The sequence below is a fragment of the Lepisosteus oculatus genome, chromosome 12 (genome assembly GCF_040954835.1).
Source record: "Lepisosteus oculatus isolate fLepOcu1 chromosome 12, fLepOcu1.hap2, whole genome shotgun sequence".
Taxonomy (NCBI): Eukaryota; Metazoa; Chordata; class Actinopteri; order Semionotiformes; family Lepisosteidae; genus Lepisosteus; species Lepisosteus oculatus.
This window is the reverse complement of record NC_090707.1, coordinates 17,401,767-17,423,506: the sequence shown is the minus strand read 5'-3', so window position 1 is coordinate 17,423,506 and position 21,740 is coordinate 17,401,767. Positions and strand designations below refer to the sequence as shown.

Genomic DNA, 21,740 nt, shown 5'->3' with positions numbered 1-21,740 from the left:
ATGCTTCAACCTTTGAATGTCCTTGACAAAGAAATCTGTAATGAAATGTGTTCTCAATGTCAGAGCTTTTACCACATAACCTACGTCTTGAAAAGAAGTGTTTGCTTTTGGGAGGGGGGGAATTCTAAAAGTCTTTGGAGCGTATTTACTTTCTTCTTTATAATGCGTTTAAAATATTCATATATGTAACCAGATGTGTTCCTTAACATTATACACGTTTGTATATTATGTGCGGTTGAACTTGTAAATGAGTTGTGTGATAACTGGAATTAACCTTTGTATTCTTTTCGTCGGAAAGAAAGGACAAGCACACATACAGGTATACAGACTCTATTCTTAATTTGCCCAACACAATTAAGACCCAGGGGGATATACCACTAAATATAGGGAAATGAAGAAAAAATGTTGAAGAATTAGAGGAAACGCTGTCAACCAGGATTGGCACTGACACAGCATTAACATCGGAGTACCACAACGAAAACTGCGGTGCTTATCAATAATAGGCAACTAACACCACCAGTTGTTCTGAAGGCCTGTGATTTAAAAATACTTTCGGTTACATCCGTGCAACAGCATTCTTTTCGGTTAGGGAACAAACCATTTTCACTTGTGAATATTTCAGCAATGACTTTCAGAACGATTAGCGTCACGCGGATATAAATAATAAGAATTGTGAGGTGTGATTAACATAGTTTGAATGTTTTTTATATACAGATCATGAGTTATCTGGCAAGTCGCCTGTAGTAGATTGCATATTTTTCCAACCTTTTCATGTGATTTCAGATCGTGGTTTATATAGAAGAAAAGACGGCATTTTGTTTCCATTTTAAATAGTTCTCTTTAATGTTTAAGGACTACGGTTATTCCTACAGGCCGAAGTGTTACAAAGATCATTTGGGTTGGCATTTTAATATTGGTAAGATATAAACAGGACATATCGCAACTTATGACATATTATTTTTTTTAAAAAACTCTTTGTTTCACATATTTTGAGATCTGTTCAATTTTTACATTAATTGTTTTCTCCTAAGAAAATAATTATTCAATAATTTTCTCCTAAGAAAATAATAATGACTTACATTGTAACAACAAATTATTTAAAATAAAATGAACGTATATGAACTTCTAATATTAAAATTTAATTACTATCACATCTATCCTATGTTTTTAAAATGTATTTTAAAAGAATTATCTTTGAAATAAACGACGAAATTCTAATATTTAAGTTTTGAATACCAGTAAAATATAAACATTATGAATGGTTCGAATCATCCGGTTGAACAGCGTTTTAAAGGTTTTTACAAAGTTACATTTCCCCATTTCCCAGTTATCAAATATTAAAAATGTATAATGTCCCAAATTAAAGGAGTAAATAGATAAAAAAATCTATTTTCTAGTTAATTTATTAATTTTATTTAGCGATTTATCTGACTAAGGTAAATCCTACAGCATTCATATTTTTCTTATAAATATGATGATTGAGAATAAAACAACTTGAAACAAAAAAGAAATAAGATTAAACATTTGATATTTATTTCTCTTACAAATCGTGGACATCGTTATTTTTAATACAAAATACATCGAATCATTAAAACAAATCATTTAATAGTTACAGGACAAAAACTTTACCTGTCTAATTGTGTAATATATCATTTTAATTTCACGCAAAAAAAGATCGAGAAGACGTTTCAAGTGTAGTCTGCTTTCGATTCGTGGCTTCATTTTGTTCGGTCTGCGTGTACTGTACACGTACTTTTCTTTTATTGTCAAGATCTTAAAATCAGTAGAATCCGCAAATGTGAAATAATTCTTCTAACTTACATGGTTCATAGAAGGCCTGCGATGTTTTCAGAAACTAAATAGACTACGTGCTCACACAACAATTGAGATAAAAGCCGTTAAGAAATCATAAATCAGCGAAAAATAACCTATATATTTACATGTATTCGATTACAAGGGAAACGTGGTAAAACTAAAGCCCACTACTTTCGATTTTGCAAATATTTCGGCAAGACAGGTTGCTTATAGTCTACAGTCAATCAGATTCTTCCTTTTCATGTTCAAAGCTATCGCCTTCCATTTTTATTTCTGCTTCGTCTGGACGTGACGCTGGAAATTTATCCTTGTTGTTTTCTTTTTTCCATTTCATTCTTCTGTTCTGGAACCAGATTTTAACCTGCCTCTCCGTCAAAGCCAGTGCGTGGGACACCTCGATTCTTCGCTTTCTTGTCAGATAGGGGTTAAAAAGAAATTCTTTCTCGAGTTCCAAAGTTTGAAATCGACTGTAAGTCTGTCTGCCTCTTCTTCTGCCAGGAGCTAAGGAGAAAGAAAACAGCGAGTTATTAGAATGTAGCGCTTCTAGTTACTGTCAGCTTTCACAAAGGCACGCAGCTTGCAATGAAAACGAAGCTTCAGCAAACAGAATACGAGTTTTTGTGAAAGGTAAAACTAGACAAGAGACCGTTTTCATGGTGTCTGCAAAAGTCACTATTTAAGTAGCCTACACATCTATACGTGATTTGGAAGCAAATTTTTATTACATCCAACCTTGAGGTCTCATCCAGGGAAACATCTGAGACGGAGAAGGGTTCTGATTTAAGTGTTCTGGTTCCTCGCCAGTATTACTACCGGACGATTTACAGTCAGGGTATTGTAGCAGCTCAGCTTCTTGCTGCGTCGTAAAGAGCTGCTGTCTCTGTAAGTTATCGTATCCGTAAAATTTAGAGGGGTCGCTGTGACACGTAATTCCACAAGGATTCGGTTGATAACTTGCGTTCGGTATTGCGGCGGTCCCGTGATGATAAAATTCTTGCACTTGTGCTGGGTGCTGGAAACCTGCAGTGTTTCCGTACATTGCGTGTCTACTGTTAACATCTTGTGAAAAAGGAGAGTCGAAGTACGCTGGAACTATTGCTTCACCAGGCTTGTACTTTGGGTAGAAGGGATTTACAAAATATGAGCTCATTTGTGCTTTCAAATTGTTAATCAGGTGACTCAAAATAACAAATAAAAAATTGATTGAAGAGGTCTGTCATCCAGTAGTCTACTTAGTACTCATAGTGGTTATTCCAATCCAGTGGTCACTGAGGACTTGTGTAGAATATAATCTCTACCTCTAGGCTTTTGTTGTTTCCTTTTAATCACAGAGCCGAGTGAAAGCTCTGCCTGTTTGGAAAATCTTTTGCTTCGTTTTACATTTACTGATCCTGAGGCAAACAAACACCCCCCTCTGTGTTCTGAATATAATTTTGTTTCGAAAACCTCTGACCATAGAGATTGGGTTAAGATAATTGGCAGACTAATAATATATCCAACCAGCACAGTCACTGCAGTACAACTAGTTGGAAGTGCTCTTAAAATGCCTACGCATTTGGAGGCATTTCTATGACAGAAACAAGACTAAAACTAAAACTATACCCTCAATAGGGTATCAAGGTCACAGTTTTGAAAAGGGAAAGAAAAAATGATATTTCTCTAACCTATCGCTTCCATTGACAATTATTGTTGTTTCCGTTCTAAATTTGTCAGTTTCTGTTGTAAATGAATGTGAAAAATATGTTTTGTGTCTGTACGATATGCGCTACAATATGTAGTTAACGTTAAACATACACATGTACTGGTTAGTGTACAACTATGTCATAGGCTAATGGAAACTGGTTGTGTAGCGTATGTATTAGACAGTACTTGCTTATTGTAATTTGATGTGGTGTTGCCTACGTATATGTATAACCTAACTGTATAAATCCCAATATATAGCCTACATATGTAGTGTGCAACAGCACACAACAAATATCATTTAACATGAGCAACGTAGCACTATTGTTAGATTGTTAGATGAAACTACATAATAGAGGTGTCCCTAATCGTATTGTATTCAACACACTTTTATAAAAGGATACTCAAAGAAATATTATCCTCTCTATAAAACATCCCGAAATTAAAACTGTTGTGCGAAAAAAAGTGAGCAAAACGTTTACCCTTGACCAGGTGAAAACAAATAAGTCACGAATCTGTAAGGTTAATTACTGCCTAATGAAAATCATGGCTATGAATAAGTTTCCTATTATTTCACCCTTCAGAAACGTCACTACTGAACCGAAGATCTTGCATATTCAGGAGAGCATGACGCTTGACATTACTCCGGAATTCTGACCAAAGAACAAAGAGAAATTGTTTAGCAGTGGATAGAAAACGGTTAATAGACCTACAGTACGTTTGATATTTTAACATTGCAACATTTTAAAAGCCAAATACTTGAAAACTATTTTATATAACCGACCTACTCCGTCTTGGTGATGTTTTTCCGCTTCTCTCACAACATAGCCTTATGATTATACCACCGACTACAATAATAATATCCTGTATTTTCCGTTTGTTATTTGTTGTTGAAAGATTTTAAATGCTGCTAATATTTCTCTGCTTTGTGTTCGTGTGCGTACTGTAGAACCTTTGCTGTTTAGAAATGCGTCTGCTTTGTTTTTGAAAAGATACTGAAAAGGCCTTTCTTCTTACTCCTGTAAATCGTTTACAGGGTTGGTTACCAGCTGTAATCGAAACGGAAAGGGAAATGCAGGTATTTAACACGGTGTTGTATTGTAGACATAATTGTTCTGCAAATGACTGTTTCTACGAGCCTACGTGTATATAGCGTATATTCAACAATAACAACGCGGCAACATCACGGTTTCGAGAAAAGAAAGGTTGAATTGCCTTTGCAAAAGCCAGAACACAGCCACCACTGCCAAAGTATTTATTTTTAATAAATACACACCACCTAGTGTTTAAATGGCCTATTTATTGTTCTTTTATTACAGTTTTATGCGTTTATGTGCCGGCTCTAACCATCTTTACACCCTTAGAAGCTCATATAGAATCAGGCTTTCCACTTAAATCTCGGGATTTCTTATAGCCCCTTCAGATTTGACTTCCTGCTCTTACCTAAACAAACGATACACTTTTTTTTCTTTACTACGTTTGAACAACATATTGCTAATATTTCTGGCTTCACCGAGATAAATCAGACAGCTATGAATCTAGTTTCTGTGGGTGTGTGAGTGTGGGGCTGGTGGGAGAGGAGTGAGGAGCTGAAGCTATTTACGTCTGCACTAACATTTTAATATTTCGTTAATTAAAAGGACCCACTGAAAAGATCGTTTATTAACGTAAAAATAAACATAATATGCTATGATACGATGATTCATATTGTGCAGGGTGGAGGTACTCTGAAATGTTCTGTTAATTAAACCTCCCTTTCCCTTGTCGCCTGTCTTTGCCTCCTGTATTATATGAAACAACAGCGCCATCAAGTGACCAGAAATGTTATAACTTTTCACCTAAACAGATAATCGAATTTCCATAAATCTGTCTTACATTCAAATAAAAATTTTATATATTCTTTATTGAAATGGAAATCGGCTGATTTATTTATATAGTTAAAGTATTCGATAGTTACGTTGCAAATAATGGACCGTTAGATATCCGGTTCAATTTTTGCAAATTGTTGTTGCAATTCATAATATAACAACTATATTGAGAAGCTAATATTAATGTTCAGAAATGTATATATATATAAAATGATCGAATTGGATATGTTATTCTCCTTGTAAAAACGTCTACGTTTAGTTTCTAATACAGGTGCAAAATCAACTTGCTAAATCCAAAGTATTCTTTTAAACAGCCCTTTATTTTACAACATCACAAATTGCAAAATACTGTTCAGTCTGATGGATTTCTAAGAACAAACGCCGACCTCGAATAAACGTGACTTTCCCTGTAGTCGGGGAACTTTTTCGTTTCCCTTTCGATCTTTCGGACACATAATTTATCGACCAGACACCCTTGTAGTAACGTGTCTGCATTTTTGTTTGTCAGCAACAGACACAAACACCTAAATAAGGAGGTTTGAAAGAAGGGTACAATTACAACCATCGCCCATAAACTCATTAAGACCAGACGTCTAGTCAACTCTATAGCTTTATTGTACCGCGTTTCTTCCTGCTTTAAACTCATTATAGGTAAAGGTTACACAATAAATTCAGATCCGTGCAACACCTTTTCCAATCGTAAACACTTTATTAGTGGGAAATCCTACAACAATGGCTCCAAATTTAACTTCAGCAGATCTCAAAGGTCCATGCCATTACGCATTAAGACTGCGGTTTTTCAAAGATAAAATACTAATGTTAAAACTGAGGTTTAAAGGTATTAAACGCAGCTTGTCAATTTTCGAACTTTATTCATATGTGAACTGAACTCACTGCGGTTAAATACCAGCAACTGTTTACTGTTTCAGTCGCTGTTGTTGAATATGTATTTTGAAACTAAATTGAACAAGGACAATGAAATCAGTGGAATTCACGAATAACCTATATTAAAATGTTTAAACTATTATTATTCCATTTCTGGGTAGGCATATAGAAATCGCTTTCGGTCAGAGAGGAATTCCATAAATAAGATGCAACTTCAGCCTGGTCATTTTTTTTCCTGTATTGAACAGATCACGAAATCAACTTCGAGCGCCATAACACAAGTGCGAAGCTAATTCTTCGGTATGCTCTGTATATGTTTCACACTTGTTCCAAACTGATATGTACATTTACGAAAAGTAACTCACATTAAATGTTTTCTAATAGCCCACAATCAGTGTATGGCTTGTGCTTTCTTTCTTGAGTAAACGTTCGCACGTACATATGTTTTTCATTCTCTTAATAAATTGCAGACCAACCAGTTCAAGGCAAAATGATAGTTCGCTATACATTTCTTGTTATTCAGACGCTATGTGAACACACTTTAAACACATATATTACAGCGCATGCAATCGTTAATAGTTTCCTGACAACTTAAAAATAAGTTACATTTTATATTACCTGAATAAAATTATTTTTCTTCCAATAATAATAAAATGAAAGCTTTTCATATTTTACGAAACAGGTCCTGCTGTGAGCCGGTATGTTTTTAATACAAAAAAAATAATTACATAGAACATTTAACTATTTAAGTTAATCATTAGCATATCTGCAATCGAACAGACCTTCATACTACAATTTCTGGCCACATACTCACATATCAGAGAATATTTGTATTGTCTAAAAATCGTCCTATAGCATTTTTTGGAATCTTTTTAAAACAATAAGTCTTGTTTTCTTTTCTCGGGAAAAATCAATAGCGAGCAATAATAATAAAAAGAATTAGCTACTGTAAATCCTGAAATACATTCGCCTACTGAAAAAAATAATTATTCAACGGCATCATTGCTGATACACTAATGGATACCTTCATACCTGTATCTTACCGTTTCTTGGATCTTTATGTCGAATATATGTTGTGGTCCAATTAAGACTCGTTAAACATTTATTTTGTGTTTTAGGAAGAACAGATACAAACAAAATGTCACTTTTATCCTTCCACAAAACCAATTCTTTGGGGCACAGGGTTTTTTTTAACAAAGACAATGGAACAGACATATTTAATACACAGGCTCCTATTAAAGTTTATTCTAGCACATGGCGTGACCACATTTACATCAAAGATGAAGCACTACATAGTCCAGTGCACTGCAGTTTTCATTCCCGGGTTAGTCAGTGTTGCTCCTTAGTGCCCTTTTCTCTGTTCATCTTTTTCATTTTCATTCTTCTGTTTTGGAACCAGATTTTTACCTGCCTTTCGGTTAAATTCAAAATTCTAGCAACTTCGTATCGACGGTCTCTTGTGAGGTACATGTTATAAAGAAATTCTTTTTCCAGTTCTAATGTCTGATATTTTGTATAAGGACACCGCTTCTTCCTTGTGGAACGTGCATGGATCCAATTTGCCGCAGGGTTGCCTGAAACAGAGCAAGAATATAACTAAATAAAATACTTCTTACAAAAATCGGTACTTTGGTGTAACTATGAAACATTTGCTATTGAAAAACGTTAAATGTAAGTTTTACTTTTGCATTGAAACAAAGATAGTCTGCGCCAAGGGCTGAGAACTGTGAACTGTGGTCAGAATGATTTTAAAGATTTTGTACACAATTTACCATTTATAGCCGTGTGTAGGTTTTTTTTGGACTATGGTAAACGTCTGGACAGTTTTATAGGTTTGTAAAACCTTCAGCTTTACACACCCCGCTCGTACAGTTTCTGGGCTGTAAATCACAGAGCAATTTCTTTTACTTACTTGGGTCAAGTTGCTGCGTCTTGTCCTCTTTGGGCTCGCTGTGATTCGAAATGTCGCTGCCAGTGGCTTCTTTGGTGCCTTTAACCTTGCTTTCTGAAAATGCCCCGCTCGTGAAGTCGGGAAGAGTTGGAGTTTGTGCCTCAAAAGAAGAACACTCTGTCCTTTTAGAAGGCAGACTTTCTGGCTTTGTCCCGTAATGCCGAGGGTTTGGATGAAAGCCGGAAAAAGAAACCGAGTTGGAGAGGGGCTCTATCCAGGACCGTACGTATCTGCCGTCCGTGGCAGCAAGGTGAGACTGGTGCACGTAGGGATGATAAATCCCTGATACTGCGGCTGTCGACTGAGGGTGAACCGACGACCAAGACGTGGGAAAGACGGCGGACTTGGGGGCAAAGCTGCAGGACGAAAAATCAGCATTATCTGCTACACCTGATGGCCTTGAGGTCGTGCTGTGTGCTCCTTGGACAAAGCGAGCCCCATACACGTCCTCTGCTTCGTGCCCTATTATAGAGTCCACATAATAGTTACTAAGTGTACCAGTGGTCGACATTTTTGGAGCCCTTCGTAGTCATATAAAAGGTTACACTGTTATAGATACCTTCCTTCTGAACAATCATAGTATTTTTGCTGGCTTCATCTCCAGTGATTGGTTGCATGAATCACGTGATCATATTTACCAATACAGTGAGTAAATCAATCCGCAGATTGCGATAAGCTTAATTTCCGCATTTTGAGCAACTATCATCAACAGTATAGTATTAGGAAAGGAAGAAAACGTTAAAATGTAAGCCGTTTGGAGGATCTGGATGGTTTTAACCTTTACTGCAGCAGGGGAGAGTCGGGACTATTTCTTTACGTGCGCAAATTAATACACCCATTTAGGGTATTTCATAACCTGCAGTCATGCACTGGTGCTATGAGCAAATATTTTAAAAAACGTGTGTAAAATCTAAGCAGAAATCGTCATAAGGTATGTCGCACACTCTACGCTTGTAAAATATGTTTTATAGACTACTGTAATTGTAACTCCTCGTAAACATAAAACATGCAATAAAATCAAGAATACCGTTGCTATGAGAATTTTTAAGATTTGAATTTCTTGTAGTGCTGCACGACGTGCAACAGTATATATTTGTTTCGGTGTTGTTGTATATTTGGAATAGAAAATAATTGTTGTGTACTGTTCTATTTATTAAGAAGACCGCCATAATGTTTTTATGTCTATCAATAAAATTTTTATGAGGTGCATTTGATTATACATTAATGTGCCCTTAATAAAACGGATTCTTGGCGTAACAAAGTGAATCTGCCCTGAAATGATGTATGGTTAGTCTTCTTCGGGGAAGAGTGAATCTTGTACGATCTTTCTGAATATTTGTAAGATTTCAAGAGTCGAATTGCAGCTACCCTCTCCTTTACGTACAAGTAAAATTGAATTAGACATGTAAATTAGTTTACGTTCTCCATATTCCCTTTTGTTATACTAATGGTTTTATGGATAAACGTGGGGGAAATGTATTTCTTAATACCAGCCTTAATGTAGTTGTGTTTTAAATTGTCTGCTTCTGAGCAAGCCTTTTATAGGTTGTTTTTTATTGATTTTTAACGATGCGTCCATTCTTTTGTGTACATAGAGCTATAAATTTAAGTCATAAGACCTGGCAAAATAGAAATGCATTTCCCTCCTCATATTACAAAGATTATTTAATGTGTATGGCTTCACACTGCCAGCACCAGTGGTTTTTATTATTATTACTCTGTATTCTGCTTCTTTCTTTGGTCTCCTCCTTCTGCTCCAGATAGTCCGGTGGAAATGATTAAACTCGAAATCAGAGGATTGAAATGGAAACTAAACATTTTAAGTGACAATAAAGTCCACAACACATGTTCTACAGGCTTCTTAAACGGGACAATGGTCGCAAATGAAGCTTACGGTCAAAGATCAAAAAGATCACTGATCAACTTGTGCTTGACTTTGCAAAAGGCGCTCCACTGTCAACCGAGTTTTGTGTAATTGCTGTTTTAACTCCTGTATTTGGAAGCGGTTTGGTCTCACTTGCCTAGTGGTTTCACCTTGACAAACGCATTCATGAATAAAAAAGCCCACTGGGATTAGTTTTTATTTACATGTTATAGACTAAACTCTTTCTGGAATACAGATGTGCTTACAAACATGGTCCAACAAGATTATTTTTCTGCCGCAGTACTGGTTTCCATTTAAATTTTAACATGTTGGGTTGGCTACTCGTTTCCAATGAGCGGAGGAAGGTTTATTTTTTCGAAACCCTTTAGCGGACTAATTTAAGCAGCATTCTATGTCCCCGTTGGACAGTTATTTCGAATTTGGTTTCGTGCGTGAAATATTTTGGGACTCGACTACTATATTCTTACTGAGAGCTTTCGTCTTTATGTGACCTTACTGGAGAACATGTAACTGTTGATAAATTTAAAAGTCTGAAGATTGTCGGCGACCATAAGCTTTCTTTTAGATTTAAATATATCGGTAAAGAACGAATCACCTTTTAAAGAAAATACAAACATTTAGGTTACTTCAAGCTTATTTTCCTTCTAGCAATTTTCTTGAACCTGAAAGCATACCGCTTTCTGTACGTATAAATTCAGTAATATGCCGTATGTTCAAATTCTTTCTTTAAGGAATCTGTGAAACCTAAAATATGTGAAAATAAAACTCGAATTAAGCTTTTGAATTACACCGCAAACATTCAGAATTTAAGTTTAGAAAATAACTTACAATGCTAGTAATCTAAAACTTTAATCGTCGTTTGCTTAGTAGTATGTTTACAAAACCGATGTGTTAAATTAACGTTAGTCAAATGTTGCGGTAGTATAACGGCGGTTTCTACAATCCAGGAGTCCGATTCGAAATTTTAATCTAAGAATTCAATTTCATAACAACGATCTCATAAAAATGTATTCTTGCAAACAGTCTAAATTACTTTATTTTAAAGTTTTTATACCTTTATATTATTTTGTACGTATTGTTCTGAAAATGATCTTATTATTTTAATTATTGTTGTGGTCCTTTTCCCAAAAAAAACAGATTCTTCGAGAAGAGCACAAATGTTTCAGACATTAGTGATCGTGTACCAAGTCCTTATAGGATGGATTATTTTACAATTAGGCATAATATTAAAATATGCCCCCTCCCCCATCTCATATCTGTTGTCGGGACTTCAACAGAGAATTCTAGAATTCAAAATGAAATTTCACTCATTCTAAATTTCGAAATTTCTGACATATTAAACGCAGTATCTTTAAACTGGCTGTTGAGTTAGTTTAATCTCAGCTGACCCTAGAGAGAAATGTAGAAATAAAATTAGATTTAAAAAAATTACAGGGATATTTTTGGATGCACTCGACCGAAAATGTATTATTAACACAAGACGTTTACATGTAAAAGGTTCAGAATCAAAAGGCAATACAATTGGTGTTGTTGTTTTTTTTTCAGTAGGAAGAAACACACTGTTTCATAAATATATTTCTTAGTAAATGACTTTAGTTGTCTGTGGTGTTTAGGCTGTTGCAGATGGTTGGGTGAAAAAATAACACGTTTACACTGGTTGCTTCCTAAAATGAAACAATGAATAGGCATTATATTTTGGACATCAAAAACATCATTTTTGTACATATATAATTTATTGCAGTGTACATGCCACAAAACATGCATCAGATTTACACCCATATGATGACAGTACTTACCACATTTACTATACAGGAACATTTCTAACTCTTCAAGATTTACTTAAATGGGACTATTCTACTCTAAGGTGGATGCTCTTATATGTTTTTTTTCTAATTACTAACAATAGATGTGCTTTCATGTTCAAAGTCATGGTCTAATAAGAATTTAAAACTGTGTATTTCGTGTACGGTTACAGATTTTTTTTTTCAACTCAGCGAAAAAACAATCTTCCCACAATGGTGTCTGCAACATTTTAATAATTTAAGACCCGAGACAAAACCAGTCCGTATTATACCCTGTGATAACACATATTTAAATTACAGAATGCGGCACTTTTAGAAAACCAGAAATGAAACACAACCAAGAGCTCAAACAAAAGTAGCAGGTACACGTCACAGTTTCCAAATATGAAAAAAAAAACCAAGATGTCCAAGTCCCCAGTGCATCTTACATCTGACAAAGAACGAAAAAGAACGATTGTACATTCATGTCCTCCCTCACGAGAAGGTGAGATTGGAGGTAAGTTCCCGGATTCGGTTCTCCCTGCTCATCTTCTTTAACTTCATTCTGCGGTTTTGAAACCAGATCTTGACCTGCCTGTCGGTGAGGTTGACACTTTTGCTGATCTCTAGACGGCGCTCTCGAGTAAGGTACATGTTGAATAAAAACTCCTTTTCTAATTCCAGCGTCTGGTGCTTTGTGTAAGGGCATCTTTTCTTCCTTCCACTTTTTGCAGTTAACCAGTTGCTTGTTGGTGCTTCAGCTTTGCATTCTGCAAGAACAAGGTACGAAGAAACGCAATGAACAAAACAAGCCAAAGTAGCAATTATTATTTTCACATGTTGTAATACCTTGATCTTTACTTTGGAAAACCCTTATATTTGAACAGACGAGCTTCGAAAAAAAAACAAACAAGCATATGGCAATGATCAGACTGCAGACGAATTTCATCACATGATAAGGCATCTCTCTATCTAATATTTCTTTAGGAAAGTGCGGGTTATTGACTGCGACAATGCGACAATAAGACCATCTAGATATGTATGATTAACTGTTTATGTACTGTGTATGTATATATATATTGGGGTTTTGAATCAATAAAAACATTTGAATCATAAACAAGAAAACGCACTTAACATCTGCTAAAATATTATTATTGTAACCAGCAGCTGTAGTTAGAATTTTATTATTATCAAACTTAAAACACATTTTATGCAATATACTGTATGTTATGTGAATTATTACACCTTTACTCTGCAAATCGGAAGCACCTTTAAGAATGAAAAAAATATCAAATAGGCGTTTAGTTTGTTGTTTGTTCGTTTCTCTTTCTAAGCATATAAATAACAATTTTTACATTTTTCTTTTGTGAAATTTGGCTAGCAATTAACCCAGCGACCTGAAAAAAATAAAAATAAAGAAGTTCAAATAAAGTCAGCTTAAGGTCAGCGACTGTAGCATTATGTTTAAGTATCCTGTTAAACGGGTAACACTGAAGCAAACGATTTTTTCATACGTATCTTAATTTGGATGTGCGTTTAAAATATAAAAGAAATCATACCACAATACGGTAACCTTATGTTCAAATCCAGAAGAAAACGGAAAAAGGTGCAGATAATATAATGTTGTCTAGCTGAAAGTAGGCATACCAACAGATACATTTATATACACACGGATGCAAGGGAGAAGACTATTTAAATACTCTGTTAACACGTTTTACTGCAACTTGAGTAAGGCTCTCATTAAACATTACGACTTTAGGGTTGTTTGTGTTTTATATTGGGTTTTATGATGCTGGCGCGTTCGTATCACACCACGACACGATTAATCCTTTTATTATGCCTACCTTTAGCGTCCTTGTCTGGTACTTCTGGGCTGGAGGCAGACGCTTCAGTAGAACAGTTCTTCTCCTCTTGCGAGCTCGACTTTGGTTCTGGGCTCTGTACAGGAGTTGGCGTCTTGGCGGTATCTCGGTTATTCGGAATTTCAGTTATTTTCTTTTGCACCTCAGCAAGAGTAGACAGTTGCGATTTGGGATTAACTCTGCTCAGTTGCAGGATTGTGTTTGAACTCGTTTCAGAGGCATTGCTGTATTCTTGATTTTTCCCAGATGCGTAAGTTTGGCTCAGTCTGAAATATCCCGGCACAGGGATTTCGGGACTATCAACTGAGCATGATTCGGGAATCAGGCTCGGATAAGCGGGAATTTCTGAAGAGTTGACCTTTGCTCTCTTGTCGGAATACATGCAGCAATTACTTTCTTCTTTTATATTTGGTGGAAAAGTGCAAGTGGGCATTTGTTGGGTGGTAGGTTGCTCTATTCTGCACGATCTGCTCGGATCTGCCCAGTTATCTATCTGAGGTATGTAGGAATGGACATTCATGCCCATATTTTGGTGGCTAACTTCCCCCCTTTTGCCGAGAGAAGGCAGAAGTCCACAGGTTTGCATTCCATAACTTCCCATTTCTGTGCTGGATGACATGTACATATTGCTGCTGGAATAAAAACTATCAGTTCGGCAAGCACCGATCAAGGAGTCTACTAGAAACGTACTAGCAGCAGGAGAGCTGTTGGGAAAGGACATTTTGGAGAGGTTTTAAAGAAGAGAGAGATGTCCTTTGTAGGCTGACATATCTAGCAAAACAATCCCCGTGTAACTCGGGATGCCTCTCCGCTACCACATGACAACCAAACCAATGAAATTTGAAAATGGCCTTGAGACGCAGCCTCCTTTAACGTCACGTGGGCGCAGTGGAACTTGATGAGGATCTCAAGTGTGGTCAACAGCGACACCTAGAACGCGGACTTGAAATTGATTTTAAAGACGGACAAAAGACTGTTCCAGCACTGAACACTTTTCACTTGACGAAAGAAATAAAAATATATCATGTTTTTACGCGTGGAGGGCACGGTGAAATGTATTCATGAAAACGTTCAGGAAATATGCTTGAGACAGACCCTCAGCTGTTCATTTTAAAATCCTCAAGTTCAATCTGAAAATGTTCCTTATACCATTTCGGTGTTAATGCAAGATACATTTACTTGGAATATCCAAAAGATTGGTGTTTTTTTTGTTAGTATTAAGTATTATATGGGGAAAAGGCACAGAACATTTTATATGTTATCTGTATTACGGAATATACACGGGAAGAAAAAATAAAATAAACAAATCTGTTCTTTTGGAATGGGATAGTTTGGAATGCAAGTGCGTTTATTATAGTTCTGTGAACTCCGCCATTTCTGTTATAATTCTGAAGTGAATATACATTTGCTTTTATAGACTAAGTAAAAGCATTTGTGCCAGACACTTCCGGAGTATCAAAGGTTGCTGAATTTATTAAAACATATTAAGGAGAATCAGGCCGATCAATATATTTCTCATCTGCATTCCAGAGCTTCCATGTAATTTTCTGCACTTGAAGCTTTCATAGAATTATACCCCTAGTTAAAGCACACGTTCAGCTTATTTTATGAAGAAATCAATTGTGACTTTGTAAAAGATAAGATTAATAGCTTAAAATTCACAAAATGGTGTTCACCTTATGGATTATTGAAATATATCATATTGATTTCTCTGAAGAGATGGCTTGACTGTTTTAAGGAAACAAAAAGCTAAGTCTAGTAAGATACAATTTTGCATTCGGACGTGAAAAGCCCGATTTTCTATATTCGTAGCGCAATTTAAATTAGATTGAACGCCACACCTAAAGCAGCAAATTATTTCAATCAATATTTTAAAAGATTGTGAGTGCTTTTGCAGAGAATGATATCAATGGTACTTCTGCATTACGTGTATCTTAATATATGCATATCCCCAAATAGGCAATATATTGTAAACTATACTTGTTGCAGTTCTTTATAAACTATCATATTATTATTCTTAAATTCTTTGATGCATTGCGGACGTATAGCAAAAATGTACGCTCTGCGTGCAAAGCATTACCTTCACGTTTCTGAAAAGGTGTCACGTAAGAAAAAGAAATTTAAATTAGCATTACAACAACCCAAAATTAGACACTGGCACAAATACTGGGTTGAGTTTTCACCACGTGCTTTGTGGTTAAAATCGCACAACACCCAGTTAAATTTCCTCCTAGTTTTTCTTTTCTTAGTGTTCCTCGGAGTGCGAACATAAAAAAAAAACATTCTTTAAGTGGACGAGGGTTTTCTCTTTTTAATCGGCAAACTGGGCAGAGCAAAAGTACAGAGATAATAAATAATATACAAAGTCCAGATGAAACCACTGTTTAGTTTCAACTTAAAAAAATAAATTGCCCCAGTGTCCCAGTGCAGAACGCTATGATGTGCTGAGGTTTTAAAATACTTCTGAACTGATGCCAAGATTGAATTCTTTATTACTCAACGCCTACCCATATCATAAACTACAGAAGGATACACGACCAACAATTTAATAACCATGGCTTAAAGTTAACCTCAGATAACAATACTAATGACAGAGGAAACACTTTTAAAACAAATGTAGGAGAGTGTAGGTCGTGCCAAAGGTTTAAAAAAATCAGACACATGTGAAACTACTAGAAGTTCATTACAGTGTCGAAATTCCCTTTCAAATCGAAAATGAAGGGTCACTACGGGAAAAAAAACGTTAGAAAAAAATAACAAAGTCAGCTTCTCGTTGTTGAATACATTTTAGTTTGATTTCCCACATTAATATTGTTAACGCAACGAATACGTAACGCTCTTCGTGTGAGAATTCAACATTTTCCTTCCAATGAAATAAAATGCTTTTCTCGAAAATTAAAAGTACCTTATGCGTCTTGCTGACCAAAACAACAACAACAACAACAGTAACTTTTATTTTCAATATAAATAATTCCTAAACAGTGTGTATACAATGTGCATTGTCTGCACATTCGGGATTACCCATCCAAATATCATCGAAAAAAATCACATCTACAATTAGATTCTTAAATAGAAAATAATAGGATGTATATATAGGAAACAGGATACATTTTTATTGAATGTTAGAACAGTATAATTTCTTGTTTTTTGCATTTCGTTTCAGATATTGTACTCATTTAAATTATTTAAACGAAAATCATATGCATAAATATTTAAAAAAATAATCGATTTTGAATAGACGTGCATTATCGTTTAGGACTTCGTTGACGGGCAAATATTGGCTAATGCCTCCGTGTGCTTGCTTTTAATTTCTTGTTGGATTAATTTTTCCTTATTCTAAAAATTGACGCCGGTGGGGCTGACGTCTTGGTGCTTTTAAGAGAATATAGATTTGTTTTAAATGTAATCCTTTTAAAAATAACTTGTTATTGAAAATAATATTAATGCCGAAATAAATATATTACCTTAGGCGTACGATAAACAGCATTTAGTATCAATTAACGTAATGAAATTAAATAATTTTCGGAATTAAAAAAGGTTATTTTAAATAAGTTATAATTCAAAAAGGCCTTTAAACAGCGGCGCCTAATGTCCTTCAAATACACCGGTATGTACTTTGTAGCTCGCCTCAAAACATTCCCTAATAATATTTAGTCTTGAGAAATAAACTTAAGGTATATTACCTGTATATTAAAGTGTTTATACGGGTTAATGTATTAGAATTTTGCAACTTATAATTTTATGTTTTAGTTTCGTGTTAACGGGGAAAACGCTGAGGTGTCTTTCATGCTTTTAATGTCACCAAGCTTAGACACTGCTCAAAAATGGCTCAATACAGATGGAAACGATACAGGATAACCCTGTTTTAAAAGAAGCTAAAAACAGCCGGGGTTCTTCAGGCAGAAATGAAAATACCGGTTGCAATATAGCACAAAATACAGCACAAAGAACCTCATCCGTGTTATGGTAGAATACTTCCTATTAGACAAATCACCAAACACCAAACATAATAATAATAATAATAATAATAATAATAATAATAATAATAATAGAAAGGGGGTTCTTTTATTTCAGATTATTAATTTCGCTGGAAGCACGCCCTCGTGTGGATAAAATAAATATTGACTTCTATATATAGCAGCAGTTTACGAGAGCCTGCTGCAAAAAGACGTGGGTAAAATACTATTTAAAGCAAAAACAAAAACCCTGTTAAATATCAAAGCTCTATTGACTCAATATGCTGTAAAAATAAACTTGGTACGTCTTAGTCAAGGCTGCACATTGCAAAGCTTACTTAGGCCTATTTTGTAGTAGTTTCCTACTTCTATTTAGCACACACTGGGACATAAATTCGGATCACCTATTTTTCTTTCTAATTTTTCTGTCCACTTTTTTGTTTGTGTGCGTCTCTTCGTGTGTAGCCAGGATCTCTACCTTCACGACCATAGCTACTTACAAGGGATACGTGTATTTTACAAACATTTCCTGTACGCTGACAATCATTTGTTCCGTTTCCAAACCTGCCACATTTCTCTGAAACCATTCAAATCATTTATTTACATCCATTACTCCATTATTTTGCACCAAAATATGTAGGATTGGGAAAAAAAACCTCTGGTTAAAATATAAGTGTTTTACGTGCTACAAAACATTAAATACATGAAAACAAATGATTTTTTCGAAATTAAGATGGCTCACATCTGCAAAAACCTATCAACAGAAATACACGTAAAAGCACACGCTCCCACAAATATTCTTCGTTTGTCACGTGTTGGTTTTGTGCAATGCCGTGCATAATATGAAAAAGAAAATAAACTTTTAAAATTTGTATTGTGAATTGACAACACTCATGTTCCATTTGTGTGCGGGTTGGAAATGACGGTTTTTCATACTGACAGTCAGTAGTATGAAATAATGGCAGAGTTCGTTGTCCAAAACGTGCTTTTATCCTTAACTGAAGGTAACCATATGAAATCAGACTTCTCTTGGCAAGACTGTATTACTGTTGTAAAGATTGTGCACCTTAATCCGTCGGGACACGCCGTTATCACGCAATTCGGACGCCCTTAGCTGCAGTGCAGATATTGTTCGGAGGGAGTCGTCTAACTACGAGAACAGCCAAAAGGCGCCTACTTTTCAGAAGGGTTAAAGGTGACGACCTTGACGTTACGGAAGTTCAAAGACAAATTCTAAAAAATGTTGCCAACTTATAAGTTCTGAAAAATGTCCCTCGTTATGAAACCTAATATTCGAATCCGCCTTTGTTCTTAGACGTGCCTATCGACGTTACGGGGATTTTTCATTTGTATGCAATTACTGTCTGGAGACCGGAGACTTCGATCCCCCGTTTCACGTGATTCGATGCATATATCCAGACGTTGTGTCTAAATTTCCGTTAACGTTTCGCAATGTGAGCCTGCTTTTCTTCATCCCCTCGGGTTCTTAGAGTGAGCCGAATACGGAAGGTCTTTTTGGAGTGACCAGAAGGTGCAATAACCCCCAATTTAGCCATTTACAACTAGGGTCTTTATTGTATTGTCTAGACGGTTCAAGGTTTTGTAAATAGCTTCACTGCCACAACAATATAAAGAGGGGAAAGACTTCTGCCATTAATGTAGGCCAACTAACTTCCACAGATCGGGAATATTCACCTACGTGCTGTTTTGTTCCTCTTTTTTACTCATAATATTGAACTTCAAACACGTTTGTTACACCCTTGTTTCTTCCGTACGTTAAAGCTACTGACGTTTTGCCACACAGCCTAGTGCTGTCTTGCATTACGCGTGAAGTAAATGAACCGTTTCAAAAAGTTGCTTTGAAAAAGTGTGTGTAGTGGAGTGAGCGTCGTTGCAGCCAGTGCTTCGGCTGATTCACACATCTTAAATAATCCTCCTTTAAACTTTATTTTAATAATTTTGTACAAGTCACATGCGTCAATGAAATAAATGTTTACATACCATAATAAAAGTACACACTGGGCATTGCCATGAACATAAATGTCTCTTGTTGCAAGATGGTCAATGAAATAAATCGATAAAATAAATAGAAAACAGAATACACAACAATAATACAAAGACCGGCGTTCACCAGCTTTTTATCAAAGACATAACACGTGGATTGTCATTACTTAATTGTTTGCTTGAGAGAAATTCAGAATCAATTAAATTAAAATCTGGGTAATGAATCCGCTTCCGTCTCGAGGTAAAAGTGTTAACCTGCTCGTACCACACGCTCTGAGGTTTGCATAGGAAATAGAATTAAGTCAGGTTTTAATTTTCAAAGTACTTAGCTGAGTTAAAAGGTCGTGTTCTTAAAATCCTGTATTTAGGATACCGCAACAAATAAAACCAATCCCATTTTTGGAGGTGCAGGCAGTATGTGCGCTTTCATCAGGGTTCAAATTGTCAGAATAAAGGGTTTCCAGTGAAATACTGTAACCGATCCCTGTTGAGCTTTTTTTCTTTCATTCTTCGGTTCTGGAACCAGATTTTCACTTGTCGATCTGTTAGGTTTAACATTCTGGACAGCTGCAGGCGCTTTTCTTTGTTAATGTACACGTTGAAAAAGAACTCTCGTTCAAGTTCTCGAATCTGGTATTTGGAATATGGACATCGTTTCTTTCTCGACTTCAAAGAACCTAAGAAAGAAAGTGTATCAAAATCAATGGTCGCCATAGAAAATGCAATTATTTTAAAAGTAAAATGAAATGAATTAATCAGTATAAAAAGGCTCATTACGTCTCATAACCCAACACAATTTATGTCTTTGTATGCATGTATCTGTCTATCCATAACATATATATATATAACCTCTGTATGTCTGTATAGAGACAATACAATATTCAATACACATTATTAAAAGTGAGGAGGAAATCATATCGTTAAAGAAAATGTGGCTCGAATTTCTACAGAATACATTTCTACAGAGAAATATATATTATTAGGTGTTAAGGCTTATTTCCTTAATGTAAAAATTCGCACATGTCTTGCCACATATTTTGAAACGCCCATTAGATAGTGTTTTGAGAAGCAATATGTATTAGTAATATCGGTGAAGCCCACCTAAATTGTTTTCCCATCGTAAATATTTTTACAACAGTAAAGCAAATCTTATAGGGTATATAAAAACCTTTGCATGCTTATAAAGTTGCACGTAAAATCAGCCCGACAAAGTACTAGACATGTCCTCTATAACCCTGATTCAATTCTTATACTTACTTGAGGCGATGTTTTTCTCCTCCGCGCAGTTAGATGAAGAGGAATCGTCCTCGATGTTTTCAGCTGGATCCTGTTTCTTCTGCTGTGAACTATCCGAAGTCAGTCTGTTGCTCCCAGCATCTCCGGGGAAACTGGGCTCTGTTTTTTGTTTGAAGTGGTCGGAGTTGGACTTCTCGGGATGAGTATTTCCAGTCTCGAAAAACTGATCAAACCCTTGAGGAAGAATTCCATTTCTGCCAACACTGGTGAACAAATTACCTGAAGGATTTGAGCTGCCGTGATGGCTGTAGACGGAGTCATTTTTGAATATCATTTCCGTCCTGCTCGGCGACTGCAGTAGATCTCTATGCATTATCTCGTCCGCTGAATAGTAGGAAGCGAAACTGCTAGTGTAAGGCCATTTAGTTGGATGATCCAGAGCATAGTCTCTGAAAGGAACTTCTCGAACAGGTTGCACTTGTGTGATATTAGAAGAATAAGGAAAATTGATTTGACATGATGTAGTCTGAGGTAAAAACGAAGAGACAGACGAAAAATCGGGCGCTGATACATAATAGGTGCAACTCGGCAAATACATATTTGACGCACAGTTGCTGCGATCATCATACTCCGTCATTTCTTCTTCTCGCTTTGTGAGTAGCAGTGTTGAGTGTGTTAAACTTTGTCCATCTATTGCACTATAGGCGTGTGGACAGGACCCGAGAGGGGAAAAAAGTCGGAAACGTAAGCTGACGTGCAATTCATCTTGATCGATTCTTGAGGTAATTGTGTCATGTGATCCAGTAAAGAAATTACC

At 35.9% G+C, this 21,740-nt stretch overlaps 4 protein-coding genes across 4 annotated transcripts; all 4 read right to left on the bottom strand.

Moving 5' to 3' along the window:
- Positions 1-1,517: 1,517 nt before the first annotated feature.
- LOC102686566 (homeobox protein Hox-D8) lies at positions 1,518-3,188 on the bottom strand. The gene is made up of 2 exons (XM_006636492.3): positions 2,548-3,188; positions 1,518-2,316 (listed from the first exon to the last, which is right to left on the bottom strand). Exons 1-2 carry the CDS (start codon positions 2,963-2,965, stop codon positions 2,036-2,038), a joined length of 699 nt encoding a protein of 232 aa, XP_006636555.1. The 5' UTR covers positions 2,966-3,188; the 3' UTR covers positions 1,518-2,035.
- Positions 3,189-7,332: 4,144 nt separating this feature from the next.
- On the bottom strand, positions 7,333-8,797 carry hoxd9a (homeobox D9a). The gene is made up of 2 exons (XM_006636577.3): positions 8,161-8,797; positions 7,333-7,822 (listed from the first exon to the last, which is right to left on the bottom strand). The coding sequence occupies exons 1-2, from the start codon at positions 8,708-8,710 to the stop codon at positions 7,578-7,580; spliced, it is 795 nt and encodes a 264-aa protein (XP_006636640.1). The 5' UTR covers positions 8,711-8,797; the 3' UTR covers positions 7,333-7,577.
- Positions 8,798-11,795: 2,998 nt separating this feature from the next.
- Positions 11,796-14,615, bottom strand: hoxd10a (homeobox D10a). The gene is made up of 2 exons (XM_006636493.2): positions 13,710-14,615; positions 11,796-12,635 (listed from the first exon to the last, which is right to left on the bottom strand). The coding sequence occupies exons 1-2, from the start codon at positions 14,446-14,448 to the stop codon at positions 12,361-12,363; spliced, it is 1,014 nt and encodes a 337-aa protein (XP_006636556.1). The 5' UTR covers positions 14,449-14,615; the 3' UTR covers positions 11,796-12,360.
- Positions 14,616-19,622: 5,007 nt separating this feature from the next.
- Positions 19,623-21,740, bottom strand: hoxd11a (homeobox D11a). The gene is made up of 2 exons (XM_006636494.3): positions 20,945-21,740; positions 19,623-20,364 (listed from the first exon to the last, which is right to left on the bottom strand). The coding sequence occupies exons 1-2, from the start codon at positions 21,558-21,560 to the stop codon at positions 20,132-20,134; spliced, it is 849 nt and encodes a 282-aa protein (XP_006636557.2). The 5' UTR covers positions 21,561-21,740; the 3' UTR covers positions 19,623-20,131.